At 51.9% G+C, this 20,678-nt stretch overlaps 1 protein-coding gene across 1 annotated transcript; it reads left to right on the forward strand.

The window, feature by feature from the left end:
- The first annotated feature begins 13,807 nt into the window (after positions 1–13,807).
- On the forward strand, positions 13,808–17,953 carry LOC148051217 (uncharacterized). The gene is made up of 4 exons (XM_087738281.1): positions 13,808–13,865; positions 14,799–14,986; positions 15,646–15,886; positions 17,881–17,953. Exons 2-4 carry the CDS (start codon positions 14,819–14,821, stop codon positions 17,889–17,891), a joined length of 420 nt encoding a protein of 139 aa, XP_087594407.1. The 5' UTR covers positions 13,808–13,865; positions 14,799–14,818; the 3' UTR covers positions 17,892–17,953.
- Positions 17,954–20,678: the final 2,725 nt, after the last annotated feature.

Raw genomic sequence — 20,678 nt, forward strand, 5'->3', positions numbered from 1 at the left:
CGTCTACGTCTTGGATGCAGGAACCATCTTTTTACACCTTAAAAACAAGCACAGACCAATGTTCGGACATGCCTTTTAACTTCTGGCCGTATGAAAATTTCAGTGTGCAACTTCACGCTTACAAAGGCTGACGAGCCCCCGTGTAGACAATATCAGGAATAAAAGTCTAATGTGAGCTAATGGCACAATTCTTAGCATATATTTCCAACTACTCAAACAGAAACACCAGGATTACTCTCTTAGAAGGAAATGTCTTATTTTCCAAGCTTTGAACGGTTTCAGTGTATGAGTTGTATAAACAAAAGTAAATGAAAGAACAACAGAGAGCTGTGTCTCATTATCTTATTGCTAAACAAAGTCAAAAGATAACTTATGCGCTAAGTCATGCAATACATTAAACACATATCTTGTATTCAGATGCAGTTAGCAATGATCTTACTTGCTACGCTTACAGCTATTTTCAGGAAAAGGAAGCAGAGGGGTATTGGGGCCCCAGCATCTTCCTCACAACGGGAGATCGCCGAGCCCCATGGTCTCTGACCCAGAGGGCTGCATATTGGGCGGGGGGGCTGAACCCATTAGAGAGGGGGGATCCCCTAGCTCTAACTGGTTCGGTCAATCAGCTACTAGAAAATGTACAAAAGGTGGCATGCCTGCAAATGATGTACGACCGGGAACTTAAACCAAATCTAAGTTCTCCGATGTTGCTACCGGTAGACCCCGAGCAGCTGACGCCGCTAATAAGAGGACTCCCCGGCTCACTAAAACCTATCGGGATCCAGTTACAGGGGAGAATTCAAAATGTGCCTCGCGAGGAGCGAATCGCAGCTGCCCTGGAGGGAACGGTAACCCCCGAACAGCGGCAGTGGGGGAGGAAGGTGTGGAGCTGGGGGGAGATAGCTCAGGAACTGATAAACTATGGGAGGAAATATGGGCCAGTAGGCAGGAGTTACCAACAGGTAGAAACCAGGGCCAAGCGGGCAGCGAGGCCGGCAAGTAAATCGCTGGCTTTTTCGGGGGGAAGCCCTGACCTAACAAAAAGGGAGAAACCCCCATTCCGACAAGGATTGTGGCAAATGGGACTGCAAAAAGGTGTGCCCCGAGACCTAATGGATGGGCTCCCCACCAAAAAGTTAAAGCTCCTGGTGCGGAGGTGGTCCGAGCAAGGACCCCCTCCCAAACCAAACCCGCCTTCTGTGCCAGCATTGGACAGGGAGGAAGGGTTTAAGAGTCCCGGGAAACTAAAACCTCCGCCCTCTCAGGGTGAGGAGGGAGGCGGAGGGTGGGTGTTTATCAGACAACTCACCTGCAATAATAAAGGAGACCTACTAAACCCCACCAACCAGGATGGGCTGAGCGGGTGGGGGAGGCGGTGGCCAATGTCAGTAATCGCTGGGGTACAAACGGGTGCCCGAAAATTGCAGCATTTTGTCCACAAGCCCCAACCATGATACCTGTCTCTCCAAACTCTAATTCCCCCAGTGCATCATCTTACTCCCCCGGCCAGCTGGTTCTGGTCAAGCTTCCCACCGTGGGAGCTGTGCCTCTCATATTAGATACCCCCCTACACAAATATGCAAGGAAAGCGAAAGATAGCAGTGGGAGAAGCCACAAAATCCACACCAAATGGATTATTCCCTCCTTCTAACCCAAGGAACGAGTTTGTTCCTATTTGTTTCTAAGGGCGGCGATATGACCACGATGCACCTGCTACTTTGGATCATTTTAACTCAGGGACACCAACCCATTACAATATTCCACTGTGTATATCAGTTTTTATAATTGGTGGTACATATGTGTGCATACATGTTTGTATTTCATTGCAGCTCTCTGAATAATTCAAGATGTAATATTTATGGCAAACAGGCTAAATCTTAGATGTTTCAATGCACTACAGTCTTTATGCAATAGTACAAAGACATCTAATTGTCTGGTGCATGTTTAAGCATATATATGTGTGTGTGCTCATTTCAGAAAAAATGCCCAATAACTTTCCAACGATGCCGATTTATGTTAGACATCTCAAGGATTTCAACCTATGATTTACTATATACATAATTCTTACTTTTTTGATCTCCCTCTATTTTCATCATTAAATAGTCCTGTATATGGGAAAACTTAATAGCCAAGTAACATGAAATGTTGTACTTGCTTAGAAAATGTGATTGTTTAGGTTTCTTTGCAAAAAGTAAATATTGCATGTTCACTACTCATGGGGCTTGGTATTGTACCGGCCGAATAAGGGGTGGGGCAACCACCTTTTTCAGCCCTCTGGGTGACAAAGACACAACTTATTTTCAGTTTCCACCGGGGAAAGATGGGCCATTCGCTTCAGGGAAATAAAGCCAAAAAGGGGCATTATTGGATCTGTGGGAATACGGCACAGAAATTCTTACCCGCGGGGTGGTCGGGAGTTTGTTATATAGGGATCATAAGGCCCCTATTTTTCCTCCTGCCAGAAACGGGTGGACCCCAACAAGGCGTAAAGGTGTACAATAACCTCGGGGATAGAAGTATTGTCCGTAAGACGCGGTCTACCAAGGTAAATTTAGGTGGGACACAAAAATGGGGAAATGACGAATGGCCCCCCGAGCGAATAATTGAACATTATGGGCCAGCAACCTGGAATCCTAACGAGCCCATTGCAGGGGCAAGAGAACCAATCTACAATCTAAATCGAATAATCAGGCTACAAGCGGCCCTAGAAATTATCACCAACAGGGCCGCTGATGCCATAGACCTATTAACTCGACGGTCTCAACGGGTGCGTGCGGCAATCCTTCAACACTGTATGGTTTGACATTGTTTGTTGGCTGAGGAGGGAGAGGTGTGTGGAAAATTAAATATCTCGAACTGCTATCTAGAAATGATGACGTGGGAGAAGTAGTTCTCCAATTGACCCAAGATGCCAGGAAAATAGCCCACGTCCCTGTTCAAACCTGGAGCGGTTGGAACGGCGATTTGTGGTCCTGGTTACCAGGGGCACCATGGGTCAAACAGTTAATATTGTATTTGCTATGTGCAACTGCCACCTTACTGTTCCTACCCTGTATAATTCCATGTTTTATTCAATTAATTCGACACATTGTGTCAAATATGCAATTTGTTCCTAGCGCTCCACCTGATGGTGTAACAAAAATCCATACCATCCATCAGCCACAACCAACCTCAGTACCCATCATTTAAACCCGTCCCCAGTTCCTCCTAAAGGAAGAAATTGCATATTGCCAGTTACTGTTAACCCCATTTCCAATGTTTACCCGTCAAAATTGAAGAATTGTTAAAGTCGTTCGAGAACGAGCTTGCATTGAGCAATACCTCAGTTAATCTGTGTTAAGACATTCCTTCACCAGGCCTCCTGGCATTTTTGCCTGACCACCTCTGGCACCTCCAGTGTCACCAGGTGTTTGTGTTTGAACAACTCCCACCTGGCCTCCAACCCCAGTAATGAGCATGGGAGCTGAGACAAGGAACTCACATGCAGGAGCCTATTTTGTGCACATGTGTGAACTGAGGCAAGAAGAAACCCACCACCTGTGGGGTTGTGGCAGGCATGGGATAAAGTTTAGTCCCCTTCTAGCCCCAGGCCTACAAACCCAGAAGGAGATGCCTCGACTGACTCAGCTGAATCCCTTCCCTCAGCAGGGCTAAAGGAGATCATTCCCTGTCCCTCTCTGGGTGTCCTGTCTAATGATGGGAAAAGGAAATGTGATTTTCATGGGCAACTCTTTTTGCTGACAGGAGAAATGCCACTGCTGGGAGTAAGTGTCTCTCCCCAGCTAAGGGAGGGAACATGGAATCATAGAATCATAGAATGCTTTGGGATGGAAGGGACCTTTAAAGGTCATCTAGTCCAACCCCCCTGCAATGGGCAGGGACATCCACAACCAGATCAGGTTGCTCAGAGCCCCATCCAGCCTGGCCTTGAATGTTTCCAAGGATGGGGCATCTACCACCTCTCTGGGCAACCCCTTCCAGTATTTCACAACCCTCATCACGAAAAATTTTTTTCTTGTCTTCAGTCTAAATCTTCCCTCCTTTCGTTTAAAGCCATTACCCCTTGTTCTGTCACAGCAGGCTTTGCTAAAAAGTCTGTCCCCATCTTTCTTGTAGGCCCCTTTTTAAGTACTGAAAGGCTGCAAGAAGGTTTCTTGTTGAAGAGCCTTCGCTTCTCCTGGCTGAACAACCCCAGCTCTCTCAGCCTTTCCTCATAGCAGAGGTGTTCCAGCCCTCTGATCATTTTTGGGGCCTCCTCTGGACCCGCGCCAACAGGTCTGTGACCTTCCTGTGCTGAGGACCCCAGAGCTGGATGCAGTGCTCCAGGTGGGGTCTCACCAGAGCAAAGGAGAGGGGTAGAATCCCCTCCCTCCCCCTGCTGGCCACGCTTCTTTTGATGCAGCCCAGGAGACGGTTGGCTTTCTGGGCTGTGAGAGCACATTGCCAGCTCATGTCCAGCTTTTTGCCTATCAGTACCCCCACGTCCTTCTCAGCAAGGCTGCACTCAATCCCTTCCTTCCCCAGCCTGTATTGATACCGGGGATTGCCCCGACCCAGGTGCAGGACCTTGCACTTGGCCTTGTTGAACCTCATGACGTTCCCACAGGCCCACCTCTCCAGCCTGTCCAGGTCCCTCTGGATGGCATCCCGTCCCTCAGGCGTTTCAACTGCACTGCTCAGCTTGGTGTCATCTGCACACTTGCTGAGGGTGCACTCGATCCCGCTGTGTATGTCATTGATGAAGATATTGAACAGCACTGGCCCCAGTATGGACCCCTGAGGGACACCACTCGTCACTGATCTCCATCTGGACATCGAGCCATTGACCACTACCCTCTGGATGCGACCACCCAGCCAGTTTGCTATCCACCGAATGGTCCGCCCATCAAGTCCATATCCTTCCAATTTAGAGAGAAGGAGATTGTGGGAGGACCGTGTCAAAGGCCTTAGAGAAGTCCAGATAGATGACATGTGTATCTCTTCCCTTGTCCACTGATGCAGTCACTCCATCACAGAAGGCCTCTAGGTTGGTCAGGCAGGACTTGCCCTTGGTGAAGCCATGCTGGCTCTCTCAAATCACCTCCCTGTCCTCCGTGGGCCTTAGCATAGCTTCTAGGAGGATCTGCTCCATGGTCTTCCCAGGCACAGAGGTGAGGCTGACAGGTCGGTAGTTCCCAGGGTCCTCCTTTGTACCCTTTTTAAAAAGGGCTGCAATGTTTCCCTTTTTCCAGTCCACAGGGACTTCACCTGACTGCCATGACTTTTCAAATATCACGGGGAGTGGTTTGGCAACTACATCAGCCAATTCCCTCAGGACTCTGGGATGCATCTCATCGGGACCCATAGACTTATGGACGTTCAGGTTCCTCAGGTGGTCGCGAACCCGAGCTTCACTTACAGTGGGAGGAACTTTTCCCCCCTGATCCCCGCCAAATGGCCCATTGACTCGGGAGGTGTGAGGAGAGAGGCTGCCAGTGAAGACGGAGGCAAAAAAGTTGTTGAGCACCTCAGCCTTCTCCTCGTCTGTTGTTACCAGCTTGCCAGTTTTGCTCATCAGAGGGGGTACGCTTTCTTTAACCTTTCTTTTCTGGTTGACGGACCTGTAGAAGCCCTTCTTATTATGCTTTGCGTCCCTCGCCAGGTTCAGCTGCAGCCGAGCCTTGGCCTTCCTGACCCCATCCTTACACAACCGGGCAGTGTCCCTCTACTCCTCCCAGGATACCAGGCCCTGCTTCCACTGAGTCACCCAGATTAATGAAGAATGAACTTTGAGGAAACCGAGCAAAGTGCAGAGGGGATGGAAGCAGAACTGGCTTCAGCGTGCAACAATCCAACACCGCGCACCATCTCTCCTGCCCTGAAAGACTGTTATGACAGATGGAGCCCAAAGTCATGAACTAAATGAACTCAACGAACGCTTTGGAGGGATGGCCCACCAACTAAGGGAATGATATCTGTATGTGTATATCAAAAGACTGGAAAAGTGGTGGTGATTAATTGGAATGTATTGGGAAGTGTAAGCCCTGGTTATGACGTAGATGGTATAGCATAAGGGGTGGATACTGTCCTGGTTTCGGCAGGGATAGAGTTACTTTTCTTCCTAGTAGCTGGTACAGTGCTGTGTTTTGGATTTAGGATGAGAATAATGTTGAGAACACACCGATGGTTTAGTTGTTGCTAAGCAGTTCTTACACCAGTCAAGGACTTTTCAGCTTCCCATGCTCTGCCAGGTGCACAAGAAGCTGGGAGGGGGCACAGCCAGGACAGCTGACCCAGACTGGCCAAAGAGCTATGCCATACCGTATGACGTCATGCTCAGTATATAAACTGGGGAGGCTTGGCATCGATCGGTGGGTGGTGAGCAATTGCATCGTGCATCACTTGCTTTGTATATCATAATCACAATCATAATCATAATCATAATCATAATCATAATCATAATCATAATCATTATTACTACTCTTTGTTTTATTTCAATTATTAAACTGTTCTCATATGAAACCATGAGTTTTCTCACTTTTACTCTTCCAATTCTCTCCCACATCCCACCGGGGACGGGGAGCGAGTGAGCAGCTGTGTGGTGCTTGGCTGGGGTTAAACCACGACATACAGAAACCAAATACACGTACGCATACGAAAACCATTGCACGTACACGTGCAGATACAGATACCGTTACTGATACAGATACAGGTACAGATACAGCTGCCATTAGATACAACTATAAGAGACACAGAGAGTGGTACCATCACAACTACAGGTACCATCACCCATACCATCACAGAAACCCTTATAATTACATTCTCCCACTGAACTGGAGATACAACTGCAGATACAGGCACGAGGTCTGTAAAGTTCCAGAGACAATGACGGATAAAGATACAATTAGCCATACTTGTCCAGGTGCAAGTGCAGTCACAGGCACCATTACACATACCACTGCAGATACACGTACGGATTCAGTTACTCAGACAAGTACAGACACCAGCAGAGTCCCTTAGAGATACCATTAGAGAGAGAGGTACCATTACACATAAAGCTATTGATACAAATACACTTGTGGATGCAAGTCCAGATGCCAGTACAGACGCAGATACAAATACCAGTACCGATGCAGGTACTCATATAGATGTTACAGATGCCGATGCCAATATACACAGAGACACCAATACCGAGACCTGCAATTGCATCTGGAATTGTATCTGCATCTGCCACCGTACCTTCAATGGTATCTGCATCTCCTACGGCATCTGCAGTGGCATCTGCAATGGTATCTGCACCTGCAATAGCATCTGCTATTTGTCCTGGTAGGTGGCAGAAGGAGGAGAGACCAGGGGCCACAGTGGAGAGCAGACACCCGGCCGTGCCCCTCCAGCCTGCTGGACCTCACAAGCACTGCCCAGCCATCAGCCTGCTGCTGGCCTATCACCTGCAGGGACAGAGGTGACCTCACAAGCAACTTCCAGGCCTATCACCTGCAGAGAAAGGGGTGATCTCCCAAGGAATAGCCAAGCCACGTGCCTGCTCCTACCCTACCAGCATCTCCGGCAGAAGTGACCTCACCAGCCCCCGCCCCAGCCACCACCTCGCTGCTGGCCCCTTGCCCTGCCCCCAGCCTGCCTCTCCTCTGCCTCCCCAGCTCTCTGCTCTCTGCGCTGGCACTGGCAGGCACCGAGCTTCCTCAGGGCCACGTGCTGCACCTCCTGTCTTAGTTCACAGAGACCCTGTCAATGTTTACTTTGTTCCAATGGGGAGGAATATAACAGTAAAAAAAAAAACAATACAATACAATAAAATAAAGCTAAGAATATTATGCAGAACAGCCTATATTCCGAGATTTTGTAACTTGTAGACAGATGCAGATGCCACTGCAGATGCAGGTACCACTGAAACTGCCCCTGTGGCTGTAGATACCATTTCAGATACCATTGCAGGTGCAGATACCATTAGAGATTAAGGTACCATGGCAGAGGCAATTGCCACTGCTGATGAAGACACCACTGCGGAGGCAGATGCCACCGCAGATGAAGATGTACTTGGAGGTCTTGTTGCACAGACCAAACTTTTTATATGCCAAGGTTTTGCAGCTTGCGTCCAAGCCCTGTCCTCCCCAGAATCTTCTCCATTTTCTCCACCATATTCTGCCCAGCAACAAATGTAAAGGAGTAAGGAAATTAAGTGTCCTTTTAGTACACCAAATTAAGGAAACAAGACTGTCAGTTGTGGTTGATGGTTATTGTCCACGCTACATTGCTAAGTTCGCATATAAAAAGAGGAATAAGATCCTACAAACTGGGTCAGAGGAATAGTAACTCTCACAAAGATTGCTCCAGACTGAGACAACATCATCAGCCACAAAATCAACCATAGAATCATAGAATCATGGAATCCTAGAATCATTTAGGTTGGAAAAGACCCTTAAGATCATCGAGTCCAACTGTAAACCTAACACTGCCAAGTCCACCACTAAACCATGTCCCTAAGCGCCACGTCTACACATCTGATGCTGAGCAAATGCCCCAGCTGCAGCTTTCTCACAGGGTCCTCCTGTTTCTGCAGCGCTTGTGGCTGCCTGCCAAGACAACGCTACATGTAAAACAGTCAGCCTCCCGCTGGTACGTCTCTGACCTGGATTTGGAAGAGTGACCCCACTGTGCAACTCATCAATCCATATAAAATCAAGGACATCAGTCTTTGTGTTATCCAGCCCCTCCAGTCTCTGTTCAGGCAAAACAAAAAAAAACCCAAACATTTCTACGAGGAAGGGTTTAAATGCAGGCTGGTATTTATCCTACAGAGTTGCAAAACTGCCACGGACAAGAGGGAAACTTATTCCGTGGCATGCCAGTTTTCTTCTTGGTAAGCCTGTAGAGCAAGTGTCTTATGACGGGCCAAACTAAGCCTCTCCCGCTGCTTCAGCATGCGCTGACGTAATGACACATTGCTTTCCTGGGCTTGCAGATAAAGATGACCGTCAGCCTTGGGACAAGCTGAGCATTTTCCAGGAGTTTCTGCCCTTTTCAGCATTCATGTTCTACATCCCGCTTGGAATAAGTAAAGGTTGCAAAAAGAAATGGATAAGGTTGATGAAGGGTGAATAATAATTATTATAAAGGTGGATAATAATTATTAGAATGGTGACAATTTTTATTATAAATAAGATTATATTATTATAGGTAAACCACTTATAAAGAAGGCTTGCCTGTGCTGTTGACTACTGATTGGCTATTACTCTTAGCATTCCCTGGCTACTGAGCCTATTAGGTAGGAGGACGCTTTTTTGCATTTCTGAGCCTTGTGAGCATTTGTTTGGGACGTCACCTAATGGAAACGGCCAAGCTAACTCCTTGACTTGCAACTGCACCAGGCAGAGAAGGAAAATGCTGCCAGGTTTGTGCTCTTGATCAGACACCTCATCCTACAAGTTTACCAGAGTGTGAGTGCTTCCATGAAAGACACCTGGGTTTTGCTGCTCACCTGAACTCTACTGCTGCTCACAGCCCCCTTCCCAACTCCTCTCCCACTGCATCCTACTTTTATAGGGCACAGTATTCATTCTGAGCTGAAGGAGGAACAACCAGTGCTGGAAGAGAAGCACCTTTGCTAATTTTGCAGTTAACCTCAGAGCAGAGTTTGGATCGCGGTGATTTACATTTTCTGTGAGGAGCAGTTCCTACATGTGTCTGCTCTGGTTTTGCATCAAAAACTGATTTTGCTTATGAGATGCCTTGACACCGGATTTGTGAGCCTGGCTTTGCCTCATACCTCTCCTCCTTCTGCTTGCTGGCCATGGCTCCTTCTGGCTCTGCCAGGGTGGACAGCAAAGCAGGGCCCTTTCAGGAGGCACATCCGTCTGCCGTGCCACGTCCACCTCTATTCCACGGTCACCAGGCTCTTCTGAGTGCAACCCTGGAAAGCAAAAGCATGAGGAATGACACGTGTTGGGGTCGGCTGAGCTTTCAAAGTCATGGCTACACCTGATGATTCAGTAGGGTAAACTAGATCCAAAGAATTTGCGGGAACATGACTTCTGTGAAGTAAAAAAGGAAAAACTATGCCCCAAAAGAAAATGGACATTGGTTGTCTCCGCCAGCCCTCTGATGCCACGTGCTCTGCAAGCCCTGCTGCCCTCCTTGGGAAGGATTCCTAAACCAGCATGTCACTCGGGAGATGTCAGACCACTAGGTCTCCCCATGAAGAATGGCAACCGGTTCCTGGCTGAGTCAGTGGTGACAAGGCAAATGCAACAGAAGGACGCTGACAGCCCACCTGCTAACCATCTCTGTTGAAAACACGTCTCTCTCTTCATACCCTGATCTTCCTGAGAGGAAAAGGCAGAACAGGGAACACACAGTCTGTGCGGTCTATGAATTGTACCTGTCTCCTAGAGCCGAGCTAAGAAAGCTTCCTCAGAAAATCACTGAATCGTAAAATCAGGGCTATTGAGTACACAAGGTGATCCGCACTTGTCCGTGGAAGGGCACGAGACCAAAACTTCCACACCAGCCCATGTCAAATGCTGTCTCAGAAGATGGAGGAGGAAGGAAAAGGAAGAGAGAGAACAGGAGGAGGAACAGGAGGAATAGGAGGAACAAGAGGGAGAGGCCAAAGAAAAAAGGAACAGGAAGAAGAGAAGGAGGAGGAGGAGGAGGAGGAAGAAGATGGGGAGGAAGAACTGGAGGAAGATGAAAAGGAGGAGAAAGAAGAAGAACAAGAGGAGGAGAAAGCAGTAGGAAGAACAGGATGAAGGATGTGAGAGAAAACAAGAAGAAGAGGAAGAACAAGAGCAGGAAGAGGAGTATGAGGAAGAAGATAAGGAGGAAAAGAAAGAAGGACAAGAGGTGGAGGAGGAAGAACTGGAGGTGGAAGAGGAGGAAGAAAAGAAGAAAGAGGACGTACAGAAGGAGGAGGAACAAAAGGAGGAGGAAGAAGAGCAGGAGGAGGAACAAGGGGAAGAAGAACAGGAGCAGAGGAAGGAGGAGAATGATGAAAGAAGAGAAGGAAGATCAGGAGGAGGGGGAGGAGAAAGAAGAAAAGAATGAGGAGGAGGAGGAGGAGGAATAAGAGGAGGAATTGAACAAGGAGCAAGAAGAACAGAAGGAGGAAGGGGAAGAACAGGAGAAAGATGAGGAGAAGGAGGAAGAAGAGGAAATGGAAGATGAGGAGGAAGAAGAGCAGGAGGAGGAGGAAGAAGAGGAGGAAGAGGAAGAAGAGGAAGAGGAGAAGGAAGAAGGAGGAGGAAAGAACAGGAAGTCATACAAGAAAAGGAGGAGGAGGGCGAGAAGGAACAACAGGAGGAAAGACAGGAGAAAGAGGAAGAAGAGGAAGAAGAAGAACAGGAGGAAGAACAGGAGGAGGAGGAACAGGAGGAGCAAGAGAAGGAACATGACAAGAAGGAGAAGTAGGAGGAGGAGGAGGAAGAACAGGAGAAGGAAGAACAGGGGGCAGAGGACGAAGAATCAGAGGAGGAGCAGGAGGAAAAAGAACAGGAGGAAGAGGAGGAAGAAAAAGGGGAAGGAGGAGGAGGAGGAAACGCCTCCAAATTTACTCTAGATTGCCAGCATATCAAAATTAAGGAATGGAGCACCTGGCCCATCCGTTTATCCAGGGGGATTCACAAAATCCAAGCCTACTGGTGAAGCCATTACAGGAGTTTTTCCAGGTCACCGAGATTGGAACTTTCGGGAACCGAGGGGACAGCTCTGCACGACAAAGGCTGTCAGGGGACACTCCAGAAAAGAGAAGATCAGTGCAAGAAGATCCCCGTCACCTAATGACAAAGAAATAATTCCAGCTCAATGTAATGAGTACCAAACCCAAAATACACAGAACAGCATCCATCATCAAAACTGTTTCAGTGGTAGCTTTAACTGCTGCGGAGCTGCAGGCAGACAAACTTACTGTCACTGTCACAGGACCCCAAAAGAATTAATAATTAGCAAACATAACTCTACCCGTAGCCCGTATCTAGCCAGCCTTTACAGGTAGAATAGCTCAGCCAACAGCTCTGGAGGTATAGACCAGCCTAGAATAATATCCTGCGTCTACCTACTCACTGATCTGTCTAGACACTCAAATCATAATTACCCTTGAAAGAGGATGGAACCTGGGGGGAAAGGGGGAGAAAGAAAGACATTGGTGGAAAAAAGGAAAAGAGTAGGCACGCAATTATAAAAAGAAGGAGCCAAGTTATCCCAAAGACCAGCTCAGCCCAACTTGCCTTTGCTGGTGAAAAGCTGTGCAGCTTGGAGGAAAAAAAGCTGACTTTGGTGCTGGGCTGCACACAAATGTCTGGGTTCAGCTGCGAAACAGCAGACAAACCCTGACAGGGCTCCTTGCCACTGTCCCCTTACCTGTGTGCGTGCTGGGACTGCCTCACTTCCCTGAAGTCCTCCCAGGGACGTGGCCTCTGTCCAGTCTCCACACACCACGAGGACTCTATCAGTCTGGGTGGGCTTCCTCTCCTTCTAGACTGAGCCCAACTTCTCAGTAGGAGGACTACGCTGCTGCCCCATTGCTTGCCTGTTTTAGAATATGGAAAAGAAATTATAATTGTCAAACAGGAACTCTACGCACAGCCTGTATCTATCCAGCCTACAGCTCCAAAGGTATAGACCAGCCTATACTTATATCCTGTATCTACCTGCTCTATGATCCGTGCAGAAAGTCAAGTCAAAATTACCTTTAATAGAGCATGGATCTGGGGGAAGAGGGGAGAAAGAAAAGGTGAAAAAAAGGAGAAGTGTAGGCACGCAATTAAAAAAGAAAGGAGCTGAGTTTTCCCAAAGGCCAGCCCAGGCCACCTTGCTTTCACTGTCAGAAAGCTGTGCAGCTTGGAGGGGAAACAGCTGACTTTGGTGCTGAGATGCACACAGATGTCTGAGTTCAGCTGTGAAACAGCAGACAAACCCTGACAGGGCTCCTTTTCACTGTCCTTCTACCTGTGTGCGTGCTGGGACCTCCTCGCTTCCCTGAAGTCCTCCCAGACTAACAGGGACATGCCATCTCTCCAGTCCACGCACCACGAGGACAAACAGGGTTGACCACGAAGGGGGCAGCAAACAACTGCATCTGCAGAAGCAAAGGGGCAGCCGCACCTCGGCTTCGGAGATGCCCAAAGGCGCCCTGAGCCCCAGGAGCCCCTGCCACCTGGACACTTGCATGGCCCTGAAGCCCTGCGGGGCCTGCCAGCGCTGGGGAGCCCCGGGGACAGAAGCCAAGGAGAGTGGTCAGCCCCCGTGGGGAGAGGGACGGGGCTCCGTCCTTCCTTCTGGCCGCAGGAGGATGCCCTGGGCCCCGCCAGCACAGGACGTCTCTCCTCCTCACCGCCCGGGGCAAGGCGAGGCCTGAGGGAGGCCCTGGGCGCTGGGCTCAGCACGGGCGCTGGGAGCGGGGGCAGAGCCCCGTCTCCTGCCAGCTGCCGGCCTGGCCGAGGCCAGCGGCTCCCGTCACGCAGCTCCTCCTGCCCAGGGCTGGGGCTGGAGCACAGACAGACCCGCAGTTTGGGGAAGACTTGCCGATCCTGAGCAAGTCCAGGGCAGCTCCTCAGTGTCCCGGCGGGCTGAGGAGCCTCTGTGCTGCAGGGGGCATTGGGTGCAGGGCGGCTCTGGGAGGAGAGGCCCGGGCTGCCTGAGCCTGCCTGGCAACAGCCGCGCCATTGGCCACGGCTGAGCCAATCAGCGGCGCCGGAGGCGGCCTGTCAGTCAGAGCCGGGCTGGGGCGGGGCCGGAGGGGGCCGAGGCCGAGGGGCCTGAGGAGAAAGGGGGGAGAGGCGGGGTGGGGGCAGCCGGGGCCCGGGGGAGCAGGGCCAGGGCCAGGGGAGCTGCAGGAGCAGGAGCAGGAGCAGGAGCAGGAGCAGGAGCAGGAGCAGGTATCTGGCAGTGCGGATGGGCCTGGAGGGAGGGACCTGGAGGCCTCACTGCCCATGGGCCCCGCCATGGCCCAGTCCCCAGCCCTGGGCCCGAGTGCTCAGCCCAGGCACAGCCCCAGCAGCAGGGTCAGAGCGGTTCCTGCTGCTGCCCCGAGGGTCGCCAGCCCCAGCCCTGACAGCTGGGGGTGGGTGTTTGATGTCGGCAGGCCAGGGGAAGGTAGAGTGGCCTCCTCTCTGCAGGCGGCTCCAGGCTTTGGAGCAGGCATGCTGTGGTGGGGCGAGGCCAGGGGCCTTTGCTGTCCCCAGGCCTTCACATGGGTCTGGTGCTCATGGACGGCCCCGTCTCTGCTGACAGCCTCTGATAAATGGGGATTTCCAGACATGGAGGTGTTTCTCCCTGCTGGTGGGAGCACACAGCAGGGCTTTGTTGCCAGAGCAGCCAGTGGGGAGCGCTGCTGGTTGGATGCAGCTCCCCTGGCAGATGCTTGTGCCCCTCTCTCGGCCCCAGGCTCTGATACCTGCCTTTTCCCAAACCCAAGCTGTGCTGCCGGCTTTTGGGAAATGGGGGTACCGAGGGCGGATGGTTTTACCACAGCCGGGAAGTTGCTGTCAACCTGTCAGGGATTTCTTTCTTCCTGGTTCTTGCAGTAACAGGTTTGTTTTGGGTTTTTTTAAAATGTTATTTCCAAGGAAACGTGACCAAGGAAAGTGCAGCGTTTAGCTCTGGTTGCTCTCTATGTGGATTGTGTCTGTCCTCATCCAGGCACACAGCGGCTTTCAGAGGAGGAATGGGACTATTCCAGGGTGAAGTGAGCAGTGGGGATCCCGAGCCTGTTTTGTTTAAGGCGGTCAGGTGAAAATGTGCAGTTAGAGCTCTCTGCGTTGCTGACCCTTTTGCTTGGTGCTCTCAGGGTGTTTTCTAACCTTTTCCAGTGCTCATCAGCAGAGAGCGGATGGCCCTGGGGGAAGGGCAGCACCCCCTGCTTTGTGCACCCCAGGATCTTGTCGCGCTGCAGAAGCTGCTGCGCCAGCAGAAGTGGCCGATGGTCGACTTCTTCAAGGAGGCTGGTGTGGGCACAAGGAAGATCCCGGGTACAGACTTCCTTCAAGTCATCAAAGGGGTACGTAGGGGTCAGAACGGGAGTGAACTGCTGCCACTGCCGTATGTCCTTGTGTTCAGACCCAGGGTGGTTCCAGTGGAGGCAATGGTGGTGGTTCAGCAAGGGGCACTTTGTCTTGTCTTACCCTCAGAGGATGACTCCCACAGTCAGGAAAGCTGGAGGGGAAAGGGAGGGCAAGGATGCGAGAAGTGGGATGTCATCTAGAGCAGGTTGTGGTACCCGTTGCCTCATGGTCTCCAAAGAGAGTCGCTGCTTAATTCTGTGGCTGCCCGGATCCTGCTGCAGACACTGAACTGGCATCACATTTCCCAGTGTCGATACTCGACCTTTCCCCCACCAGTCTCGTATCTATGTTCCCATTGCGCTGCCTTCCAGCACATATCTGTGCAGCACGGCTCACCCTGGGCCTCACTTCCCACAGGGCACAGCGGTACGGAGCTGTGAGGAGCACGCTCAGGTCTACGAGGGTTCAGCAGTGCAGTGTTACCCGATAGTCTAGTCCAAGCCAAAATAAGCCTTCTCAAAACCCAGGGGGCTGGGAGGTTTGGCATGTTAACAGTCGAGAGGTCTGCAGAAGACAGCGAACGCCCAGTAAAGCCCAATAAAATTGTTAATGCTTAAACCTCACCAGGTTTTCTTTGTGCTGTGCTTCCCTGCAGAACACCAGCACATCTCATCCCACCTACCTCTGGGGCAAGCCTCGATGTTTTTCTGATCACGCTGCCATTTTCTGTACTGGTTACCAGACCAAAGTTCCCATGAGAGACAAGGATCAGGAGGACGTGGTCATCTTGTTGATTTCCTTGAAACAGGGGAATTTTGCAAGGAGTGGAGATGGGGCTGAAGGTGAAAACCAGTGCCTGGAGATGAGGAAAGGACAATGCAGCGAGAGCAGAAGAGGTGAGAGGAGCCCAGTGTGCTGGGAGAGCATCTCTGCATCCTCAGTGATGGGAGATGCCAGCGTGGTTCCAGAATCTGGTTCCCTGAGACCATATAGCGGCCTACAGCAGCGTGGCCGGGAGGAGACTGCTGGGGATGAGCTTGAGAAGGCAGGGGATGTGCAATACTGCAGTCAGCGCAATGGCAGGAGGGAGGTTATTCAGTTGTTTGGGTTGGGCTCAACATCTGAAGCCTGAGGTTTAACGTCTTGTACTGGATTTTGGTAGTTAGCATTGATCATCCAGCTGATCAAAACCAGACCGTTTCCAGCTGTTGGCAGCAGCTGGAAAACAGAGGTTCAGGAGACCTTGCTTTTTAAAACCTAGCCCAGAGCAGGCGGCTTGTCATGGTACCTGTGTTGTCTTTCACTGCAGTTTTCCTGTCTTTGAGAGAAGAGGCATGTGGCTGCTTGTTTGTCGTAGAATCATAGAATGCTTTGGGATGGAAGGGGCCTTTAAAGGTCATCTAGTCCATCCCCCTGCAATGGCAGGGACATCTACAACTCAATCAGGTTGCTCAGAGCCCCATCCAGCCTGGCCTTGAGTGTTTCCAAGGATGGGGCAGCTACTACCTCTCTGGGCAACCCGTTCCAGTGTTTCACTATCCTCATCTTTCTTGTAGGCCCCCTTGAAGTATTGAAAGGCTGCAAGAAGATCTCCCTGCAGCCTTCTCTTCTCCAGGCTGAACAACCCCAGCTCTCTCAGCCTTTCCTTATAGCAGAGGTGTTCCAGCCCTCTGATCATTTTTGGGGCCTCCTCTGGACCGCTCCAACAGGTCCATGTCCTTCTTGTACTGAGGACCCCAGAGCTGGATGCAGTGCTCCAGGTGGGGTCTCACCAGAGCAGAGGAGAGGAGCAGAATCCCCTCCCTCCCCCTGCTGGCCACGCTTCTTTTGATGCAGCCCAGGAGATGGTTGGCTTTCTGGGCTGTGAGAGCACACTGCCAGCTCATGTCCAGCTTTTTGTCTATCAGTACCCCCAAGTCCTTCTCGGCAGGGCTGCACTCAATCCCTTCATCCCCCAGCCTGTACTGATACCGGGGATTGCCCCGACCCAGGTGCAGGACCTTGCACTTGGCCTTGTTGAACCTCATGACGTTCACACAGGCCCACCTCTCCAGCCTCTCCAGGTCCCTCTGGATGGCATCCCGGACTGTCGTACTGACTGTTTTGCAGATTAAACATACCTTGTAAGCATGGAAGAGAACTGGGCATGGGCAAGCAAACGCTTCAGGCAACTGCAAAGTAGAGCTGGGGGCAGTCTGTAATATTTCTGTCAGGATCAAAAGCGAAAGGATGTTTCCATTCCAAGAGCCGAGTCTGTTGGGAGCTCCAGTCTCCCAAATTCCAAACCCCGTGTGTTAAACAGTGATCAGCCCTGAGGTTTCTTTCTGCTACTCTCTAACGCAGGTTCTCTGGGCTTTTTCTTTGGTTGGCTTTTAATCTCTGGTAGGTGTCCGAGCTCCGTTCATCAGACCACTTGCAAACCTGCCACTCTCCCACCTTCTGCTGGGGGCGAAGGCAAAGGCATGAAGCCTCGTGCTCGTACCAAGCCCGAAGCAAAGTTCATGCCCTGAGGAGTTCCCCCAGTCAGCCCTGAGCCAGAGTGCAGGTATCTAAGCTGCGATGAGATGGAAGAGCCTGGAAAGCAATTCATTGGCAGGAGGCGATGGAAGAAGGCACAGTGCATGTGGCACCTGGGATGAAGCGATACGCTGGGTTTCGTGTCTGGCTCAGTACTGTACTTGCACTTTGACTAAGCCCCAGTTCAGAGCAGAAATTGTTGTTGCTCATCGTGGGTGCCAGAGCGCTGCATCTCCTCTCCCCTCCCCGGTGCATGGATTTAATCTTTTGCGTATATGCAGGGCCTTGATAATGCTCCTGTGTGGGCACCGTTTATGTGAAGGGCAGGTGTTCTGCACATTTGTGACTGATCTTTCTTGTTTCTTTTAAACAGGGAAATCTTGATATGTACTCCCCAGGAACTGAAGAAATGCAAAGAAGTGATGAAGAAAGAGGTGCCAGTCAAGGAGGGAGTGTAGGTTAGTTCTGGTTTTCAATTTTCTGGACTGTGTTCTAGCCAAAAGCCTTGTCTTAAACAACTGAAATGAGCTGAACTACTGGCTATTTTTAATCCCTACACAATTCTGTATAGCTGCAAACTTTGCCAGCCATAGTCCTGGAGTCTGGGCCTGTACTGTAGTGAGGTCAAAGCAGGTATTAAAAAAAAAAAAAAAAGTGTGCTTTTCTAAAATGCCGACCAGATTGGAAACAAGAGATGGCTGTGAGCAGGTGGGAATACACAGCCATGGGCAGTGTCAGTCAGAATGAGGAACAGTGACGTGGGTACAGCCGTAGCGTGACAGTTTTCGCGGCCTTGAGCAGCACAGCAAGGATTGTCAGGCAGCAAGGCCGGCTGCAGGGGTGTGTGAGCAGCTCCTCCCGAGCATGGAGATGGGCATGGGAGGAGACAGCGCTGTTGCTGTTGGTGTGTAGCAGGTGAGAGTGGTGGAAGCTGCTCTCAGGACATGTAATTAGGAGCTGTCGTTGTGGTACTCGGTGGGAAATAACATGAGGGAGGAGGCTAAGTCATGAAAGGCCACATTAACTGTCTGTGTGAAGTGAGGGAAAGAATCATAGAATCATAGAATCGTTAAGGTTGGAAAAGTCCCTTAAGATCATCGAGTCCAACCGTTAACCCAGCACTGCCAAGTCCACCCCTAAACCATGTCCTCAAGCACCACGTCTACCCATCTTTTAAATACCTCCAGGGATGGGGACTCAACCACTTCCCTGGGCAGCCTGTTCGAATGCCTGACTACCCTTTCAGTGAAGACGTTTTTCCTAATATCCAACCTAAACTTCCCCTGGCGCAGCTTGAGGCCGTTTCCTCTCGTCCTGTCACTTGTTACTTGGGAGAAGAGACCTGAAGAGAACTTGAGGGTGTTAAGGAGACTGTCAGTTGTGATTAAGGCAGTGAGTGAGATGATCCTTGTAGGAGCTTTCTGAGTGGGAGAGAATGGGGCAAGACTGCACGTAAGGACAGAAGAGGCTGTGGCAGCTGTTGAGCTGATCAGATCTCAAATAAGAGATGATGATTTGGGCAATATCTGGTGAAGTCAGTGCCTTGTACATGATGCGGAGACTGTGTAAGGCCTGAGTGCTGGCGAGAAGAGGAGTGTGAAAGGAGTGTTGGAGTGGCAGGGAATGGGGATGGAAGTGCTCACAGAGTCATTTCTCAGTTTTCCATGGGCTGTCCGTAGAGCCCGTGTAGCTCGTCTTGCATTCCAAAAGAAGTGCCACCCTTTGGTGAAAAGAGAGGGAAAAAATAGAAAAGGTAACAAGGGGAACGGCCCTGTCAGATGGAGGCCGGAGCGACCCGGCCTGCCACCTCCTGAATGCGGCGCTGCTGCATGCAGCCCCTCGAAGGGCCAGAGAGCTGGAGCACGTGGGTCACTGCCTGCCTGCCGCGTGCCCCCCCCCCCTTCCCTCCTGCTGTCCCCGCCACGGGCCAGCAGCTGCGGCTCGGAGCAAGAGAGAGAGACCATTCCTCTGGGGAGCCTGCAAGCACGGCGTCTGCCCAGGCTGGAGCAGGGGGCTAGGCTTTATTTTTCCCCTTCCGGGGCTGTAGTTCTCCCCCCGGGGCTGGATGCTGGATCCAAACGGGGGCTGGATGCTTGAGCCCTGTGCTGGACTCCATGCGGTCTGGCCACCTGTGCACACGCGCGCAGCCGTGGTGCACGCGCGTGGCTGTGAGTGCCTGCCTGTGCCTGCTGGGAGTACACGTGCAGCCTGGCTCCTGCTTGGACTTGGGGTGGGGAGCTGCTGCTGGAGCTGGACAGCTGTGGGACAGGCGTACCCCGCGGAGAGATGCTGACACGCGGTGCCCCAGGTCGCTCCCGCCCATGCGCTAAGAGTGGACGCTGAGAGTGCTGCCCTGTTTCCCCCTGGCCATGGCTGGGCCCCACGGCCAGCTTGGCGCCAGCCCCAGGGAGGTGATTGCCACGTCACAGTGGGCAGTGGTGGCCCTGTAACCGTGACGTCACTCGGGGCTTGTGACAACACGGTCACCGCCGTGGGTACAAAGGGGGCTGCTCCCAGAGGCAGGGCAGCACCTGGAGGAGAACCTCAGTGGTGCTGGGCAGGAGTCTGGAGAGTACGCGCCAACGACCTGTGCTGTGTCCGCCGTGCAGAGGGGCCCCGCGGGCACCTGGCAAAGCAGGGCAGGGGAAGCTCCTTCTCTCCTCAGCGGTCCCTGGCGCCCCCCACCGTATCCTGCCACGTGCTCAGCACCCAGCTGGCGCGGGCCAAGCGCGGCACGGAACTAGTGCGTGTGAGCGCACAGGACCGCTGGGGAGGGGGAGGGGGCGCAGGCGCGTGAGTGCAGACGGCGGACGGTGCCCTACGCTGGAGGGAGGCTCCCGTGCCAGCCCTGACTGTGCACGTGCGTGGCCTTCCTTTGCGTGAGAGAGCGCGGGTGCGCCTGCGTTTGCGGAGCACAAGGCGGTGCGTGGCTGTGCCCGCGGGCGTACGGCTGGACCTGTGCCAGCACCCGCGGTGCCGGGCACAGCTGCAGGTGAGCGGGGTTGTGCGCCTGGGCACAGTCGTGCGGGGGTGCGTTCCCCTGAGCCCACCCGCGTGTCCCTGTGCGCTTGTGTGTCAGGGTAGGGCAGCGTCCCCGCCAGTGTCCGTGCCGGATAGTGCCTGCGGCTGTGCCCCTCACGCCCTGCCGGCTCCCGACGCGCAGGTGCAGCC

The sequence above is a fragment of the Nipponia nippon genome, unplaced genomic scaffold (assembly GCF_047370975.1).
Source record: "Nipponia nippon isolate SJK-2023a ecotype South Korea unplaced genomic scaffold, ASM4737097v1 scaffold_63, whole genome shotgun sequence".
In the NCBI taxonomy this organism is placed as follows: domain Eukaryota; kingdom Metazoa; phylum Chordata; class Aves; order Pelecaniformes; family Threskiornithidae; genus Nipponia; species Nipponia nippon.

What these genes read in the sequence shown, in the direction of transcription:
- LOC148051217 (XM_087738281.1), top strand. Translation starts at nt 14,819, where the DNA reads ATGGCCCTGGGGGAAGGGCAGCACCCCCTGCTTTGTGCACCCCAGGAT. An exon ending in TCCTTCAAGTCATCAAAGGG is followed by an intron (nt 14,987 to 15,645) that starts GTACGTAGGGGT and finishes GCTTCCCTGCAG; the next exon opens with AACACCAGCACATCTCATCC.